General features: G+C 32.9%; 3 protein-coding genes across 3 annotated transcripts; all 3 read left to right on the forward strand.

The window, feature by feature from the left end:
- The first annotated feature begins 1,881 nt into the window (after nucleotides 1–1,881).
- On the forward strand, nucleotides 1,882–3,782 carry LOC104701620 (homeobox-leucine zipper protein ATHB-13-like). Its single transcript, XM_010417336.3, has 3 exons — nucleotides 1,882–2,403; nucleotides 2,475–2,860; nucleotides 3,251–3,782. Exons 1-3 carry the CDS (start codon nucleotides 2,268–2,270, stop codon nucleotides 3,632–3,634), a joined length of 906 nt encoding a protein of 301 aa, XP_010415638.1. The 5' UTR covers nucleotides 1,882–2,267; the 3' UTR covers nucleotides 3,635–3,782.
- A 6,934-nt stretch (nucleotides 3,783–10,716) lies between these two features.
- Nucleotides 10,717–12,805, forward strand: LOC104701622 (putative serine/threonine-protein kinase PBL18). The gene is made up of 5 exons (XM_087459126.1): nucleotides 10,717–11,016; nucleotides 11,185–11,537; nucleotides 11,621–11,756; nucleotides 11,860–11,990; nucleotides 12,094–12,805. The coding sequence occupies exons 1-5, from the start codon at nucleotides 10,959–10,961 to the stop codon at nucleotides 12,604–12,606; spliced, it is 1,191 nt and encodes a 396-aa protein (XP_087315252.1). The 5' UTR covers nucleotides 10,717–10,958; the 3' UTR covers nucleotides 12,607–12,805.
- A 289-nt stretch (nucleotides 12,806–13,094) lies between these two features.
- Nucleotides 13,095–18,038, forward strand: LOC104701623 (uncharacterized). Its single transcript, XM_087458570.1, has 4 exons — nucleotides 13,095–13,600; nucleotides 13,724–13,875; nucleotides 17,694–17,878; nucleotides 17,972–18,038. The coding sequence occupies exons 1-4, from the start codon at nucleotides 13,117–13,119 to the stop codon at nucleotides 18,036–18,038; spliced, it is 888 nt and encodes a 295-aa protein (XP_087314696.1). The 5' UTR covers nucleotides 13,095–13,116.
- The last annotated feature ends 1,102 nt before the right edge of the window (nucleotides 18,039–19,140 follow it).

The following is a 19,140-nucleotide window of genomic DNA, read 5'->3' on the forward strand; positions in this document are numbered from 1 at the left end:
TATCTCTATCTCTGGCCATCGATTGGTTTTCTTTGCTGTTTCGGAGGAGTCTTTCCTTTCCCTTGAAGATCCAGATCTGGTCGTTGTGATGTTCGGTGGTTTATGTCCGAGGTTTTTCTTCTTTTGGGGAGGTGTGGTTGATTCTCTGACTGGTAATTGATGTTAATTTCATCAAGTTAAGCGTGTCTGGTATATCTCATGTTTGCTTGATGGAGGCTTTAGTATTGCAGCGGGTTTGTGTAGTGTGACCATGGTTTCATTGTTTGTTTTATGTGAGGCTTAAATTGATGGATACGGCTTGTTGTTGAGTTTGAAATTGGATCTTTGCTCTACCTCTCCTTCAAGTCCTCTTGCTGGCTGTGGTAGTGTGTTTGCTCTAGATTTGTTCTTGGTGTGAGCCATTTGGAGGGATTTCGTTGCTGAGTCACCTACTAGCCTCTCTTTGAGTTTTCTTTGGATTCTTTGGAGTTAGGTGTTAGTCGAAGCAGTGGAATCGGTCTCTAGTTCTTCTCTTGCGAGGACGTCACCAGTTTTATGTCTGTAGGTGGCTGAAACTGTGCTCGACGAGTGTCCGCGTGTAAGAACAGTTGATCTTGCGTGGTTTGTCTCCGGTCGATATCAAAGTTTTTTCTTTGTCCCTAGGGTTTCATGCTCTCTACATCTGGCTGGTGAGGTGCTATGGGGGTTGTATTTTTGTCTTTGGTCGTGTGGGTATCTTGCTTTCCTCCCTGTCAGTCTGCTTCTGGTTTGGCTTCGGTGTGAGGTCTATCCGGCTTTATTGGTGCTCCCGGCGTTTAATGGTTCTATAGGGAAGCTTTGTGAGAGTCTCATGCCATTGTTCAATTAGTGGGCTTAGGTTACAGTTTTCCATTGACTTTGCTTTTTAGATTTGTGTTTTGTGTTTGTTCTTAATATGCATCCTCGTTTTTTGAGGTTTGTTTCTTTCTTAGACCATGGGAACATTCAGTAGTCTGTCGCCTAATAACCGCGAGGACTTCAAGTTGTCCGTTGCCTCTTGTAATTTTAATTTAGTATCTTTTATGATGTTCAATAATAAAATTGAGATGACAAAAAAAAGCTATTTATTAGATAAGTTCTCGTCCTATGCAAATGATTTAAACTAAATAAATTAAGTTATCTAGAAATTAGTTTGGAACATAAAAAGAGAGAGAGGCACAAACTTTGATCTACTTATGATTTTTCTTTTTTTTTTTGAACAAAATTATAGCTATGATTTAAGATGAGAATTGGACCCATCTCATTTGGTTTTCCAAAAAAAAAAGGACAAATCTAATTAAAAAAGATGATAGAATAGATAAAGATTAAAGGACAAGTATGATGAGTGAGAGAGAACACCTCTCTGCATGTCTCTCCCAAGGGGAAAAAGAAGAGTCCTTTCCTCTCTTACCTTTTTGATTCTCATCACTTCATTTTCCACATTGTACGCAAACTGAAACCCCTTTTATAATTTTCTTGCATTTTTTCATCATCAAAAATATGTAATATTCTGCGAATTTGATATGAATGGTAACACAATAAAAACATTAGCAAAAACACTAAACAAGTTTGTTCTACCTCTTGATGGTTCTTTTTTTTTTGTTCAACTCAAAGTAGATATTACATCTCAATTCATATTCAAATTGTGTCCTTTTTTTTGGTCTAATCTAAATTTGGTTAATCAATGAATTCGCAAGCATCACGACATACTTTACTAAGTATACCATGGTCAATTAAATTGGATCCCACCACCACTTGGTTGGAATCAACATTTGTTTTGAAATATCTATCGAGAGTGGAAAATAGAAATAAAAATTGGAGTTAAATTAGATATACAACTTTAGCTTAATATAAAACAAGTTTAAGCTATTTGATCGAGTTAATTTTTTTTTTTTTGTTAACGAGAATCAACTGAGTGCCTTGATCTGATCTATACACAGCTTAGAGAGGTCCTCTCTCTCTCTTTCAGCCCTTTCTATATAAAACGAAAAAAAAAGAAGAAAATAAATAACCAGAAGTGGTATAGTCTAGGCCGATACATTTCAGTATCTTCCTCTCTCTCTTTTTCCTCTTTCTTTTTCTCATTTTGATTCTCCTACTCACACACATTTTAAAAAAAATAATAAAAAAAAAAAGAGATTCAGATTTATAAGAGGGTGATGATGTCTTTGAGACAAAGATTGGTAAGAAGAAAAAACTAAAGAGAAACGACCAAAAAACTCAAGCAAACAGTACTTTAATTTTATCTTCCTGTTACAAAACAGAAGAAGATGTCTTGTAATAATGGAATGTCTTTTTTCCCTTCAAATTTCATGATCCAAACCTCTTACGAAGACGATCATCCTCATCAATCTCCTTCTCTTGCTCCTCTCCTTCCTTCTTGCTCTCTACCTCAAGATTTCCATGGTAATACACACACACACACTCTCTAATACATTCATCTCCTCTGTTTCTGAATGATCTGTTTCTGTTTTCAGGGTTTGCTTCGTTTCTAGGTAAGAGATCTCCAATGGAAGGGTGTTGTGATTTAGAACCAGGGAACAATATGAATGGAGGAGAAGAGGATTATTCAGATGATGGGTCTCAGATGGGAGAGAAGAAGAGAAGGTTGAACATGGAACAAGTCAAGACACTGGAGAAGAATTTTGAGCTAGGAAACAAACTTGAACCAGAGAGGAAAATGCAGCTGGCTCGTGCCTTAGGTTTACAACCAAGACAGATCGCGATTTGGTTTCAAAACAGAAGAGCTCGTTGGAAAACAAAGCAGCTTGAGAAAGATTATGATACTCTTAAACGACAGTTTGATGCACTTAAATCTGAAAATGATCTTCTTCAAACTCATAATCAGAAACTCCAAGCTGAGGTAATTATTTATCTACAAAAAAAAAATTTATCTAAAAGATGATATTATTTTTGTTCTAAAAAGATTAAAGATAACAAATTTGGTTTAATAATTTCATAATTTAATTGTTTTACATGTAAAAAGATCATAATTTTTTCAAACTTTTTTTTTGGGTAATAATTGTTTAGATCAAGAGTTGCTTTCAGGTAGGGTTAGAAAACTATACGTGATTCATGACTTTATAAAACATCATTATATCTCTTTTTTTTTTTCTTCACACTTGTCTGAACAGAGATCTGAAAACAATAACTTTCTTATTCAGCTTATCACAAAACACAGTACTCTCTGCATATGACTTTATTCTTTAAAATTTTTGAATTTAATAGTGTTAATTTGTCTCTAATTACGCAGATAATGGGACTAAAAAGCAGAGAACAAACAGAGTCAATAAACCTAAACAAAGACACAGAAGGATCTTGCAGTAACAGAAGTGATAACAGTTCAGATAATCTCAGACTTGACATCTCAACTGCACCGCCGCCATCAATCGAAAGCACATTAACCGGTGGCCAACCACCGCCGCAGCCGCAGACACTCGGTAGACACTTCTTCCCACCGTCGTCGCCAGCCACCGGGACGACGACTACTACTACTACAACAACAATGCAGTTCTTTCAAAACTCGTCTTCAGGACAGAGTATGGTGAAAGAAGAGAACAGTATCAGTAACATGTTCTGTGCAATGGATGACCATTCTGGTTTTTGGCCGTGGCTTGATCAGCAACAGTACAACTGAAACTGGTCTACTTGTCTTTTTTTCTCTTTTCCTTCTTCTTTTTTATTTATTATATATATATATATATATATTTTTTTTTTGTATCATGAATTTTGATCTTTTTTTGTATTATGAATTTTGATCAGAAGAACCCATGCATGTTTCATTAGCTCACTTTTGAAATCTGCAAACCAAACACCACCGAGTCTATTCTCTTTTTTTTGAGTGATGAGATGTTAAAAAATGGGCAATAGTCATCTTTACTATAAAAAAAAATATCTCATTATGGCCCATAGAAAAATAAAATATAACGTATATTATTATATAGTATTGTTTTAGTCGTGGGTACTGGCACCATGTGGTCGTAGTCGTCATATTCAGAAGTGGGAAGAAATAAATGGAATGCACAATGAAAAGGACGTTTTCCATGAAATAAATTATTTATATTTTTGTGTAAATCCATGAATAAATTCTGCCTATGTCATGATTTGGTCGAGCGGGTTAAATTTAAATATAAGATTGAAGAAAAAAAATAAAATGATGGGACAAAATCTAAAGGAGTGAATTTTGTAATCACGAGACCTTACAAAAGACGTACGATATTTAAAATCTGACGATGCAGCAGACCATGAATTTCATAACCCTCTTTTATTCTACAGTCTTCATATTATTCATTTCACCGTGTGTGTGTGTGTGTGTTTTTTTTTTCAAGAAACAAATTAAGTAACATATTATGAAATAAAATAACCTGTTATCGTGTAAAATAACAACTTATTTGTCAATGACAATGTTATACGGAACATTATATTACTTGATATACAATAACACAATATATCGTGTCATCATTAAATAACATGTCAATGTATATATTCTCATTATATTTCATCAACTCAAATCCATTATGTGATTCACATATTCTCAATATATAGTTGTATGATATGTGATTTCACATAGAAGAGGTTCTAAAATGTGATCAGAGTAAAGGAAGCAGCAAGAGACATAGAGACACACACAGATTTCAAGGGAGATAGAGGAAACGGACAAATAGAGTTGGAAGAAAGCAAGCAAACAATTTGGGGTTGGAAAGTTGTCACTCTCCTTTTTAATCGACTCTTCTTCTTTTAACCCCCTTTTCCTCTTCCACAACCAAATGGCCGACACTTTTAAACTTTTCGAAATTTCTTAAAGAAACCGAAGTTTTCTTTTTTGGTGATAAATTTAAAATTTTCACTGCCTTTTTATGTGTAATTTTAAAAATGTTTGAACCAATCATTATAAAGGACGTGAATTAAATTGCATCTGCTTTGTATAATGTAAGGGTGCAAATGGTTGCAAGGTTGAAAAGATTGAATAGGTTGAAAAAAATTATTCAACCAATTTTCACCATTTGCATTGTAAAAGTTGAAGAGGTTGGAAAAAATTATTCAGTCCGTTCAACTTAAAAAGTTGAAAAAATAAATTAATCCTACAACAAAAGTATTCAACTTGTTCAACCACTATTTTAGAGATGAATGAGTTGAATATTATTCAACCCAATTTTGTTCAACCCATTTTTTCAATTTTAAACAACCATTTGGATCCTAAGTGTAAGAAGAAGTAGCTTGTTCGGGACTTAGATGCTAGTGACAAAAGAATGCGACAAGAAGAGCTAGAAATAAAAGTTGCTTAAGACGTAAAGATGTAGAGAGACTAAAGCTATTGTTGGCTTAAGGGACGTGAAACCAAAAAAAAAAAAATGGTTGCCATTAATAAGAGCGGTTATAGTCTCGCACACCGAAACTTTTTCAAAACCAAGAGACTTGAAGTGCAGCTAGCTACGGAATCCTCTAAACAAGATAAATAATATAGTTTACTTAACATCTTCAAGGTTAATTAGATGAATTTATCCAGATATTTGGTGACAACTAAAAACTACATTGCAAATGTGATGCCATACGCCCCAAAGTTCAGCACGATCTATCTCCGGTCTCTAATATATGACCATAAGAAATTTAAATGAAAAATTTAAAACGAAATGAGTTGGTGCGACCCACTAGTATCACCCACTTCTTTCATAAAGTACAAGTTTCTTTTTAGCTAACCGTGTTTGGTTTGCTTTGCTTTTTTGGTTAATGGACCCTTTGTAAACTTGGATGCTTCAACAACACTTATAGGCGTTGCTCACTCTCATCACTAGTTCCACGTAATATACTTATAACTTGCACGACTAGCTAGGAAAGAACTTCCTTGCCTGCATATGTTGCATACTTGCATATGTCTCTATGATAAATCCTATATCATAGAATCATGCATACATGGGATAAAACATTCTTGAGTTTGATGTCTAGTTATAAATTGTTGGATTATACTGGGTGTGATTGGTGAACAAAAACAAAACAATATAAGTGATACAACTTTGAATTTTTACCAATAAAGTCTCAATTTTTTAATGTACTGTTTTTGGTACCTAGGTCCACCCATGATTTCAATACTTAAACATCACATATATAAATGTATACTTACACTATGTAATTTAAAGAACTGTTTACCATAAACCCATATCATGAAGATGTGGGGAGTGGGAAACTAGCTAGCCATATATGGGTAAAAACATTTTGAAGTTTTCACTTTTCCAAATATCATACTTTTTATTCATATTTCAAAGTTTTCTATTCAAGTTGTAAATCTAATCAAGATTTCATATAGACAAAGAATGGTGTGTGGACACAATTCAAGGGTCAAATCCATCAATTATGCTCAGAAGCGTAATTATATCGACAGGACACTTACTCGTACAATCATATTTGGTGGTTATATATTTTAGGAGTTCACAACGTTTTCTTATAATCGATGATCAAACTGAAGCAAAATATCTCTGACATGTTACGTAAAAGGTTACAAGATTAAACTAATTCAGATGACAGCTATAACCTGAGCGTCCAATGAAAATCAACTTTAAAAAATATGTCGATAATACTATAAATACATTTTAAGTCGCTATATTGATTAGTCGGTGTTTAAAATTGACTACGAGAAACTGTAACCCCTTTTTCACGATTTCAAGTTAGCATCTACAATTTGATAACAACCCAGATAATTTAATAACAGCTAATATATTGAAATTGAGTTGAAAAAGGAAGATATATAGTAAACTTGGTAGTTTAAAGGAGGGTTAAAAAGTTATAAGAATTTATACGGAAGAAGCAAGCATGTGACAGAATCTGAAACCCTAGAGGATCAGGATGGTGTTGACAAATAAATGATGATGGGAGAGAGATCAAGTTTGTAAAAATGCGCCATTATGCATTAATTAATGGAAGAATCTTTATGGGATCATGTGCATTTCCATAATCTAATCTTTTGCAGCTTTGCTGGATATTAATTCCTCATTTTCTATTATAAAATCTCTTTGTAAATTGTAGTTTATTTATTTTCTTTGGCATTTTTGGTGACAGTGTATCAGATGCCAACATGTATGTTCAACTAGTTTTATAATCATAGTGTAGCTACAACCAAACAAAGAATCACCCGTAAAGAAGAGCTGGCTATGTGGCCATGTGCTTGCTGCTTCAATTCCCTTATTAAACTACTCACTTCCAATGAAAAAATGGCTCAGAAGAATATCAACTAAAAGTAGATAAGATCACAATATGTTGTCTTTAAGCTACATATAAGTTAACTATGAAAACTATGAATTTTTATAATTTGTTATCAGTTTTACCATTTTGTTTTTACACTGTTGTAAATTTATCAGTATAATGAGTACAGATGCCTTCGCTGATGGTCTCTGCTACTGGTTCCACACAAGACAGCCCTAATCTTACCTCTGTTGTTGTAATTTTGATTTTAAGTTTATGATCCCATTGGCCCTTTAACCCACTGCATTTATTGTAACAAAAGTCTTTTTTTATGAATAAATTTTACATTCATACAAAAAAATAAAAATTATCAGAAAACTACATATGAATTATGGGTATATGTTGTATACGACTGAACGTTTAGGTATAGTTAAATTTCCTCAAAGATGACCACTTTCGGGGAGATGTATTCATGAAATTGAGTATTATATTTGTATATTCGAACTTTCTTTAAAATAAAGTATTTTGACGTCATTCGATACGTGGGCTAAAATACGACACTAAACAGTGTACATACATTGTTTAGAATTGTTATATGCTGTAAGTTCCAACGAAAGATACAAAACTATGAGCAAGATAGTATAAATAATATTTAACAAAACAAAAAGATGATATATATCATATAAACGCATAAGTATACATATTATTTTTTCTTTAGATGTTATATTAGAGTAGAATAATATATACAAATAGTGATAAAGGAAAAAGAGAAATGGGATGTATGTGACTGGCAATGACATGAAGGATAGTGGTTCGATGTTTTGGACTTTGTTTAAGTGTTAGCAATCGATCTTTCGTTGCCATTTCACGTTGCCACATATATATTTTATACTATTTTCAATATTTTTCGTTTATTTTGTCAACGGTCGAATTACGGTATTTTATGTACACATATATGATATCTTAGATTCTAAATATACCAAAAACTCAAGTTGGACTTTGGGACCGACTTTCGGGAGGGATCTTCTTATCGAGTGACCACACTAAATCGAAAACATAAATTCGATTGTCAAAAAAACAAGGTCTGAGTCTAATGAATATATAGATAATAGATTAACTAGTAGTGGCATACATATATGTGTATGTGACTTAAACATGTACATATGTAAATTTCATTGATGTGACATTTGAACTCTCGATCCGGCTTGATTGGCTCGAGTAAAAGAGTATCAAAGTGTAAATTCAAAAAAAACAAAAGTATCAAAGTGTTGTATTTTACTATCATAAATTTAAATTAACTAGAGTACTTCCAAGATTTGATTCTGTTAAAATTGCTAGACTATAAACGCAGGCATTTCAGAATTTCGGTACTCAATTTGCCGCTTAGTCAATATTTATTGTAGGGATAAATGCAGAAATAAACTTCCCGAATATATGCATGATTATAATCGTTTGTGTTCTGAACTTCTGATCAAGAAGACTTGATTAAGCGCTTAAAAAAATGCTCTTGAATTTTTTTTTTAAATGAATGGTTATGAACGTATTCAGTAGAATAAAATTTTGGTTGTTTGATCTACTTTGCACTGGATCCACTCAAACATGTAAATAAGCAGATGTATGGCCTCGATTGTTTATTCGTTTGGATAAACTCTTTGTTAGTTCTGAGTGAAATGGTCAAATTGTTTTTAACTTTCCATCGTTCAATTAGTTGTCCTCATGGTTATGTTGTTCAAATAAATTGTCATATACTGTAAATAATCAACACAATATATTTTTTTGTAGTATTTTTTTATATTAATTATTTTATGAATCAAACTTTTGTTTTAACAATATTTAATTTTAAAAAATTGAAATTTCTTGTCCATTTTTTATATAATTGTATATTAATATCAAAGAAATGGAAAATTTTGAACCAAAAACTTTGCTCAAAATCGATGATGGGCTTATGAGAACGCTTGAGTTCCAGATGATTTATATCCAAATAACTGTATGAACATATTAGAAATAATTTACCATTAATTTATTAATATAAAAACACATATTAGTAATAAAATAACATTAATTTTTTGTTTTGTTTTAAGACCGGGAGAGTCAAGCATTAATCAAATTGATGATGTTAGAATCAAATCCAAAATAAGGAAGTAGTTTGTAAATGGCAATAAAGCTTCAAAATATAATGGTTGTCATCAGTGAAAACGATTTCAAAACTTTGATTTTTTTTCTTTCAGTTTCAAGCCATTTCTTTTCACGGCTAGACGGATCTTTGGATTAATAAAGTCAAATGTCCCCTATCATTCTCGGCCATCATAAAAAAAAAAACAGTTGTTGGAAACTCCTATGTACCATGACGTAGTTAGGAGACAAATAATTATACATGTTAGACATTTGTTTGAACATTAGGTGCACACATTCCTTTGATTATACCAGTTTTTGTTGTTTTGGTTCAATAAAAATCACCAATGATAGGAAGATTTTGTTCTGAATTATATCCAATATTGCAATAATATTGCTAAATATGTTGTATAAGAATTTTTCATTAGTAATTTAAATTTATGTCTACATAGTATTGTATCTTACACTCAATATTACATAATTGACATAATATAAATTTACTTTTGTCTCAATATTCACAGCAGTACAATTATCAAAAGAAAATTGCTCAAAATCGATGATGGGTTTTTTTAAAGCACTATTGGATCTGACATTATTAAAGCCCAATATGAAAAGAGCTTTTGAGTTGCAAAAAAGAGGAAAAATCATAGGTTTGAAATATGACTGACTCAGAAAACCCCGAAAAAGCAATATTTTTATAAGATAAAAATATTGAAACCTTTACTTGGAGGGAAAGCAATAATTCGTCTTATTTTTGGTGATTATTGACTTCACAACCCTCTTCATTGACTATTTTGTTACAAACTTCTTGGAATCTTTCTTCAAATGTTTACAATCATATCCTCTTCACGCTTCATTCTCTATTTAAAAGTTGATTATTTTCTAAAAATGTGCGAAGGATACGTCACTGATCGACCAAAGGATTAGTGATTTACATTTACACAAAGGATTAGTGATTTACATTTACACTGGTCTCAAGGTTTAATATCTTAACATACATTTTTCTTTTGTAATTATGAATGTAATAACTATATATTGTAAGTTAAACTATTGTGATCTAGAATTTTATATCTTTATTATAAGAGTTTATGGTCAGGTTTTAGTTCAAATGGGTCGACGATTCCTTATGTAATATCGAGTTTCACAAACTACAAAAAAATGATTGTTCTTTATTCTCTTGGCAAATTGTAGACGTTTAAAAGATTTTTTGGGAAACGTGATTTTTGCAATATTCGATCGACCCATAAAATATTAATACTAATATATATATCCTCGTTATATAATTTTAGATATAAAATTTTGGGAACTAATGTTTGGGAACTACACTAGCTAGAAAATTCCATGAAATTAGTAGTAAAGATAAAAAGAAAAATGCAAAATTAGAAAGTGCAGCAGACCAAAGTAGTGATGGGTGGTGCACACGTTTTAGGTGTTGACCAACGATAACGACAACGACAGACAAAAAAAAAAAAATCATCATACAAAAACAAAACAAACCCTTTGCTTTTGTCTTTATCTCTTTTCTATTTTTCTAATACTAAAAATCCTCTGTTTCTTCTTCTTCTTCTAATTTTCTCTGTTTCACATTCCTTCTGCCTCTGAGATCCATAAAGATTCTCTGTTTCATTGCTTCGTCAGACAAGAAAACCTCGGTTTAGTTTTGTTTGATCTTTGTAATGGGTAATTGCTTGGGTTCTTCTGCAAGAGTAGATAACAGAGAAAGCACTTTTGGAGGTAAGAATCAAAACCCCACTTAAAGATGGATCTTTGATACTAGGTTACTTTAATTCTCTTTGCCTATATGGTTCCGGGATATGTATAAGTACCTTTTTATTCATTAAAGCTTTCTATCATTTAATTTCCAACTAATATACTTATGTTGATGTCAAAATTTGACAACAGGGTCAACGAGAATTTCACCTAAACCGAATCACTCATCTCGTCTTTCAAGCCTAAGCATACCTTCATACAGCAACAATAGCTTCACTACTAGTTCATCATGGTCAAATCTGACACTAAGAAGTGAAGGAGAGCTCTTACCATCTCCAACGCTTAAGGCCTTTACATTCAACGAGCTCAAAACCGCTACTAGAAACTTTAAGCCTAATAGTATGATCGGTGAAGGCGGTTTTGGTTTTGTCTATAAGGGTTGGATAGGTGAACGCTCGTTGTCACCTTCCAAACCAGGGTCCGGTATGGTCGTTGCAGTCAAGAAACTTAAATCAGAAGGGTTCCAAGGACATAAAGAGTGGTTGGTAAGTTCATCATCTTTAAACTATACAACCAAACAAGATTGAAGTCAAATAAAATAATAAAGGTGTTGGTGTGGATTTTTCAGACTGAGGTTCACTATCTTGGGAGACTTCATCATATGAATCTTGTGAAGCTAATTGGATATTGCTTAGAGGGAGAGAAACGGCTTTTGGTTTACGAGTACATGCCCAAAGGAAGCCTGGAGAATCATCTTTTTAGAAGTAAGGATCAATTTGGGTTGAGATAGAGGTTACATTCAAGTGTATGTTATATTGACTATCATGTGTTTTCATTAATTCTTGGCTGTTCTGCTTGTGTGCATAGGAGGCGCAGAGCCACTTCCGTGGAAGACAAGGATAAAAGTAGCGATTAGCGCAGCGAGAGGGCTAGCTTTCCTCCACGACGCTAAAGTCATATACCGAGACTTCAAGGCCTCCAATATTCTACTTGATGTGGTACGTACGTATGGAAGTTGTTAAAAGCAAACAAAATAGTAAACTCTACTTTATTAAAATGTTGGATGGAAGTTGTTAATGTACTCATTGCTTGTAAATGCAGGATTTTAATGCAAAGCTATCTGATTTCGGATTAGCAAAAGCTGGACCAACAGGAGACAGGACCCATGTGACAACTCAAGTGATAGGCACACAAGGCTACGCAGCTCCAGAATACATAGCAACAGGCAGGTTAACGTCCAAGAGTGATGTCTATAGCTTTGGAGTGGTGTTACTCGAACTACTCTCAGGACGTCCCACACTAGACAAATCTAAAGTAGGAGTAGAACGTAATCTTGTGGATTGGGCAATACCTTATTTGGTTGACAGAAGGAAATTCTTTAGAATAATGGATACAAAGCTTGGAGGACAGTACCCTCACAAAGGTGCTTGCGCAGCTGCCAACATCGCATTACGGTGTCTCAACACCGAACCTAAGCTAAGACCTGAGATGTCTGATGTCTTATCCACTTTACAACAGCTTGAGACTTGGTTGAAAAAGACAGGTCCTAGTCCAAATACATCTTCATCTCACAAGGTGCGAGAGATCTCTGCGACTATTAAGGTGGGAAACTAGGAGATGTAGCGACCTTTTATAGTATGTAAATATAGTTTTGTACTATCTTTTGAGATTTATAGAGTTTTTGGTTAAAAATGTAGATGTATATGTATATACAGTAGTGGAAAACTTGACGATTGGATTTTCACAAATGTATAATGTATGACGATTGGATCTTCTCATACATAGTATTAAGCAATTGGATCAATTTCCAACACTTTCAGTCTTAAAGAGAGAGTGATCGTGAATTTTAATTACATCAAGAAGGGGAGAGAATTAAGCTTTACGAATTGGTTGCTGTTTGCTGGTAATATCCATGATCATTACAAGATTTTACAATTGACTTGGACGACATTCCTAGGGTTGTTGTTGTTGTTAATGTGACAGTTCATAAACCCAGAAAGCTAGAATCTTCATTTAGGCCCATTAGTTTGGTTTGGTGTATATATTTTATACATCAAACTTATAAAAAAAAAAAGAAACAGATCGAGGAGGACTTGGTGCTGTGATTTGTTTAGGGTTTAGAAAATGTCGGGGAACGCAGCGGCGAAGCCTGAATACGCAACAGAAGACATAGCCGTGTGGTGGGACATGAACGACTGTCCTATTCCCGAGGGTTATGATTCTCGTCGGGTTCGTCCGAGTTTAGAAGTGGCGTTCAAGAAACTAGGCTACTCTGGTCATGTCTCCATCACTGCATATGGAAACCAAACACGAACCCCTGATCACCTCCTGCGTGGGCTCTCTTCCACTGGAGTCGATGTTGCACATACCATTCTCGATGTTACATACACGCGCATCTTTTCGGATTTGCTTAAATGGCAAGACCTTAATCCTCCTCCAGCTACAATGATGCTCATATCCGATACTGTGGACCTTGTCTTCTCAAAACCTCTTGCCTTGCTTCAACAAGTGACGAAATACAATCTTTTTCTGGCTTATTCATATAGGCCTTACAAAATGTCAATCCTGGTCACCTCTGCAGAGTGGCTCTGGGACAGCTTACTGGCAGGTGTTTGTTTGTTTGTTTGTCCTCTCATCATCTTCCAGTTACTACTTGCTGAAAGCAAACCTAATTTAATTATTCCTGTTTCTGAGCTCTTGTTCGTTTTGTTTTTTTCTTCTTTAGATACAGTTTCAGAGACAAGAACACACTTTCTTCAGAGGTGCAGTGAAAAGGGCGAAGAATCTACCGGAATGTTTTATTGCAAATTGTTGGATGATTGTGATTGCCAGAGCCTTGATGATTTCAGGAAGCATCTCTCAAGTAAAGAACATGCCCTCGAAGTAAGCATCCTCTCTCTCTCTCTGTCTACTTATATCAATCAATACATTGTTTCATTGTCTAACCATTTGTGCAACAACAACCAGTTTACCACTCGTTGTCTAAGCAGGAGGGTAGTTTTCCGAGTACGAGCAACAACTATCCCGAGAGGCAAGTTTTCTTAATGTTAATTATAGATTTTCTACAGAGAGTAAAAATGCATATATATGTTTATCCGATTTCTCTCGTAAACATTAAGGGGACACCCAAATATGAAAAAAGAAAGAAAGCGTGAAATTGTTTACTTTGACTTTTTGTTTTTGCTTAAAGGCTTTTTGAGTACACCCACTAACTCACCACAGTTTTATGTTTCCAAATACTCATGTTTCATATATATATATATATACTAGAAAGTAGGTGACAGATGTAATTGTTAATATATGTCTTATAGGCAGAAATAGACAATTTTCCAAAGAGCAAACGTTTGAGGAAAACATCTCAGACGGGCTTTCGTTTTCATAATCATTTACTTGTTGCCAATCGTGGAGTTCGACGTAGAGCTCAAACCTGCAATAAAGAGTACTGAAGTCACCACTGGGCAATCATCTGGCTGATGAGACGAGTGTGCCTACCGAACAGAGACATGATCAGCCGGCTGCATCGAGACTCGAGAGTGGGCAATGAATTCGGTTGTGTTTTCCTACTCATGGAAGCTGTTATGTTTCGTTTTTTTTTCTCTTTGTTTCATTCCGTCGGTTTGAACTATTTATTTTCCATCTCAGTTTGTTTGTTTTAAATTAAATTATTAACGAATGTAATCTTTATATATTACTCTCTTCGTTTCAAAATATAATATGTTTTAGAAAAAGTTTTTTGTTTCATAATATAAAATGTTTTCAAGTTTATATGCAATTTTTAGATTAGTTTAGTATTTTATATTATGCAGTATTGTTTTTGATTGGTTGAACTTGTTAAAAGTAAAAAAAATTTAATCTGCATGCTTTAGTTAAAACATCCTATATTTTGAAACGAGGGAGTAATTAAGAAGTTGCCGAAAATCCTGTGTGTCGTTCATAGAACGAATTATGGTACATAATATACTTTAACCAATCAGAATACAATACCGTAAGTTTTATAACTTGTGTATACATGAAATGATCGAAAGTATCTACAAATACTCGTTAAATGTTAGTTTGGTCCATCAATCATATACATATGGCTTTTAGATACAAGTGCTTCCGATCCACACATATTCTGTGTCTCACATGGACAAAAAATTGTATTATCATATGATGAACAGAATATCATACCATTTTCCGAATATGTCTCATAATTTTCAAGAAGTAATTCAACATTAAATAATTCCCCGATCGAGATGTGTAAATAGTGATCCGAGGGACAACTGTTAGGATTTGTACATCACATCCAACATTAACATAACAGCCACATATTTATATATCATTTTCTCTGTGATTCATTTACAATTTTTTCTAAATTCGCTTCACAAACAAATGAGTTCAGCGCTCAAAATAAAGGGGAAAAACCTGAGGGTATAAAAGAATGCAACTAAAACCTCAAAAAGAAAAAACATATTATTCTGCGCAAGAATACTAACTCCCCGAGTGATCGGTAGATAAAATGTTTTAGCTAAAGGTGAAATTGAGAAATATTAAAAAGATGTATAGACAATAGGGTGAGTCAAGGTACCGAAGAACCTGAGAAAACAAACAAATAGAAACGGTTTAGCAGATGATATTAGTATGATATTCTATATAACTTGATGCCTTACCTTACCAATATATATATATAGAAAATCGAACAAATATATGTAACACGTACTAAGTCAAACTGAATCTAGTAAATTGAAAATATCGAATGAGTCCAGGAGTTCCCCCAAACACTTCAGTAGAATACAATTTAATAGACAATAGTATCTCCAATGAAGTGCTCAGAGGAACTCTAGGGAACATCCGACCAAAACGTACGATGTTTGTTTCTTATGTATTTGAACATATACTTCGGTGGAATGGGCAAATTGTGGATGGAAACATTGGCGTTTCAGTTTCATATATATAATTTGGAAGCATTGTGAATGTAGACGTGAATTCAGGTTAAGGGTTTAAGTGTACCTACGTGAGGGAATCAATTTTTTTTCAAGAAAAGTGCATAAATCCTTTCAGCTAGCTTTTTGAGAGATACGGAAGACGTTTCTGTACACGCATAGGCATACACACACACCTACTTCGTTTTTATGATACTAGATTTTAACTAATTTTTTTTATATATATTTAGTTTGTTTTATTTAATTAATTTTGTTTGGATTGTTAATTATTAGAACAATAATAAGACAATTATACATAAATATGTAATTTATAAGCTATTGTCTTATTAAGTCACAATATTACCAATGATTTAATTGTTTTACAAAATTTTAGTTAAATTGTCTGATTTAATATTTCTCATATTCTAATATTGGTAGTATCGGCCAAATAATTAAATGAGGATTTAACCCATGTATCAAGACCGAATTAATAATATATTATATTTATACAAATAGTAATTCAAACCATCATGTATATTTAGATATTCAATTTCTAAATAAAATATATACTGAATTAAATGTATGTACTCTTGCTAAAGTTAAATATTTGTGAATATTGGTTTTTAATCATTATATAATTGGATTTTCGGTTTAGGAAATTTTTTTAATGTTAATATAATTATAGAGATTATTACTTTTTTTTTTAACAAATCTGTTGTATATCATTTAAATTTGAGAGATTCTAACATCAATAATAATAGTTTTCGAGATTTAATTGGTTAAAACTTTAAAGGGTAGAGTTGTTTTTGGAAAAATCATAATGTATCGATGTTGTTAAGATTTTTTTGGCAATAAATGTAACAAATGTTTGTCAATTTAAGAAAATTTAGTATTTGAGTTTTTCTGCAATATTATTTATGGAATTGTTTTAGGGGTTAATATTGTAAAAAAAAATTAAATAAGTAAATTCAAAAGGGATACACCAAAATGTACTTCAAAAATAATAATATAGATATAGGAAGTAGACACACAAAGACAGTTCAATTTTACGATCGAATTTACCATATTTACAATATGTTTAACATAATTATGTCTTAACATAATTTTACATATCTCGATCTGCGTTTAATTTAAACAATTAATAAATATAACACTCCATCCATATCACTTTAAGTGATGTTGTGTGAATAGTTTTTTCCAGTTTAAGTGATGAATGTTTTTAAGTTTTAATATAAAAATTTAAATGTATTTGATTTTTTGACCATTTATATTCTTATATTTGCTTTCTTATTGGTTGAATTAGTTTTAACTAATGATGTTTTTATGTAAAATAGAATAAAGTTTCATGTCATTTCTTAATTTGTGTGTACAAATCTTATACAACACTTAAAATGAAGCAAAGAGAATATTGTGAAATTTGTAAAATACTTTCACAAATTTTTTTAGATGGTCTTACATTTGTTACTTTCATTAATTTTACATTGTTGTTCTTTTAACTTCGTTGAAATGTTCATGGCTTAAGCAATTACATGGAAAAAAGAGAGTAGAAGAATAAGATCTACCGGAGGAAAGTTCTTTTGAATAGCAAAGATATTAATATTCTCTCGGCTCCTTATTCCCAAAATTCCGACTTGGTTTATCTTCATATAAATATATTTCCCTCATGTTTTGCTATTCAATGAAGAATATATAATCTATGGTGAAAGGGTATAGAGATCTCATTTGATCCTTGTAGAGGTTTATGGAAGTTTTTGGTTCCTCATTTCAGTAGATTTGGGTTGACTGATGATATGGCTGAAGACACACGAAAGTGAGGATTTTAGAGAACAAATTGCTCATCTTATGCCATTCTTCACTAAACTAGATGTAAGACCTTCACAGAAAAGTTCTGGAGGACAGCATGGAAAGAACAAGCAGCAATGTTTATCATTGGAAGGAAGGAATCTCCAGTCTACTGCTGATGTTGTAGATGCATTTGAAGGAAGGTAGAATCTTGTGTTCTTGATACATTTAATTGGTTATATCTTGGGGTTGAATATGGTTAATGTATTGATTTTTTTTCTCTCTTGTCTCTGAAGTTTGAAGCCAAGAATGCGTGGAATGAAGCAGAAGAGGAAATGTGCAAGTCCTAAGGTATCCAGTTGACACTAATTACATTGTGCATTTATGATACATTGGTGATAAAGAAAACGCAAGCTAGTGCTTTTAAAGAAGCAATGTTTGATTGTGTTTGTTTGATTTTGTGTCCATTATATTCTTATTGGTTGAATTAGTTTTAACTAATGTTGTATTTATGTAAAAGATGATAAATTTTCATGTGATTTCTTAATTTGTGTGTACAAATCTTATACAACACTTAAAATGAAGGGAAACAAAGAGAATATTGTGAAATTCATATGAACTTGTTTAGATGTTCTTAGTTTTACATTTTTTTTTTAACTTCGTTGAAATGTTCTTGGCTTATGCAATTACAAGGAGAAGAAAAATGAAAGTAAAAGAATAAGATCTAGGGGAGGAAAGATCTTTTGAAGAATGTGCTTCTGTAGCAAAGATGATATTAATATTCTCTTGGCTCCTTATTCCCAAAATTCCGACTTGGTTCATCTTCACATATATATTTCCTGCATGTACGTTTTGCTATTGAATAGAATATATATTTTACGGTTCCTCCCAGAAAAATTCCTCTACAAAAATATAATATGGAGAAGCTCATATATAAATAAGCAGTTTGGGTTGTCACTAAGAAGGTAAGTAAGAAAACAAGCATTAGCAAAGAGACATAACATGTAAAGTCAAATGTCCCCTTGAGTTCCCTTAAACGCTTCATTGTTCATACTATTTTCTATCGACCGATGAATTGATCTGATGAACACTGAAGTGTTTGGGGGAACTCTAGGTGGTATATGGCAACCAAAGGTGTGAGCGGTTCTTTCAATGGTCAGGTGAGTTATGACTTATGAGCCATTTAAACAGTAATGTTATTGTTATCTTCTTGGGTGAATGTCTCTAGATCTTCATCGTCATCTTCACTTCTTTTTTTCGGGTTGTAACAAATGCAAGATTTCTTTCTATCTTTCAGCGAGACATCTACTCATGTCCTGCATCTTTATCTCCATTTCGTACGTTTGGATATAGCCAATGAGCTCTTCACCTTCATCTTCATTACATCATCGGATTTCATCATTGCAGTCTTGTTTTTGAACAAGCTTTTCGGGAAGAGTCGTCAAGACATTCATGATCATGTCCA

This window comes from Camelina sativa, chromosome 7, assembly GCF_030686135.1.
Source record: "Camelina sativa cultivar CO46 ecotype springtype chromosome 7, ASM3068613v1".
In the NCBI taxonomy this organism is placed as follows: Eukaryota; Viridiplantae; Streptophyta; class Magnoliopsida; order Brassicales; family Brassicaceae; genus Camelina; species Camelina sativa.

Excerpts from the sequence above, each read along its gene's own strand:
- LOC104701622 (XM_087459126.1), top strand. The coding sequence starts at position 10,959 with ATGGGTAATTGCTTGGGTTCTTCTGCAAGAGTAGATAACAGAGAAAGC. Across the intron at positions 11,017-11,184 it reads CAGAGAAAGCACTTTTGGAG|GGTCAACGAGAATTTCACCT; the intron begins GTAAGAATCAAA and ends ATTTGACAACAG. Across the intron at positions 11,757-11,859 it reads GGAGAATCATCTTTTTAGAA|GAGGCGCAGAGCCACTTCCG; the intron begins GTAAGGATCAAT and ends TTGTGTGCATAG.
- LOC104701620 (XM_010417336.3), top strand. The coding sequence starts at position 2,268 with ATGTCTTGTAATAATGGAATGTCTTTTTTCCCTTCAAATTTCATGATC. Across the intron at positions 2,404-2,474 it reads TCTACCTCAAGATTTCCATG|GGTTTGCTTCGTTTCTAGGT; the intron begins GTAATACACACA and ends TTCTGTTTTCAG. Across the intron at positions 2,861-3,250 it reads ATCAGAAACTCCAAGCTGAG|ATAATGGGACTAAAAAGCAG; the intron begins GTAATTATTTAT and ends CTAATTACGCAG.
- LOC104701623 (XM_087458570.1), top strand. The coding sequence starts at position 13,117 with ATGTCGGGGAACGCAGCGGCGAAGCCTGAATACGCAACAGAAGACATA. Across the intron at positions 13,601-13,723 it reads CTGGGACAGCTTACTGGCAG|TTTCAGAGACAAGAACACAC; the intron begins GTGTTTGTTTGT and ends CTTTAGATACAG. Across the intron at positions 13,876-17,693 it reads GTAAAGAACATGCCCTCGAA|ACACACGAAAGTGAGGATTT; the intron begins GTAAGCATCCTC and ends ATATGGCTGAAG.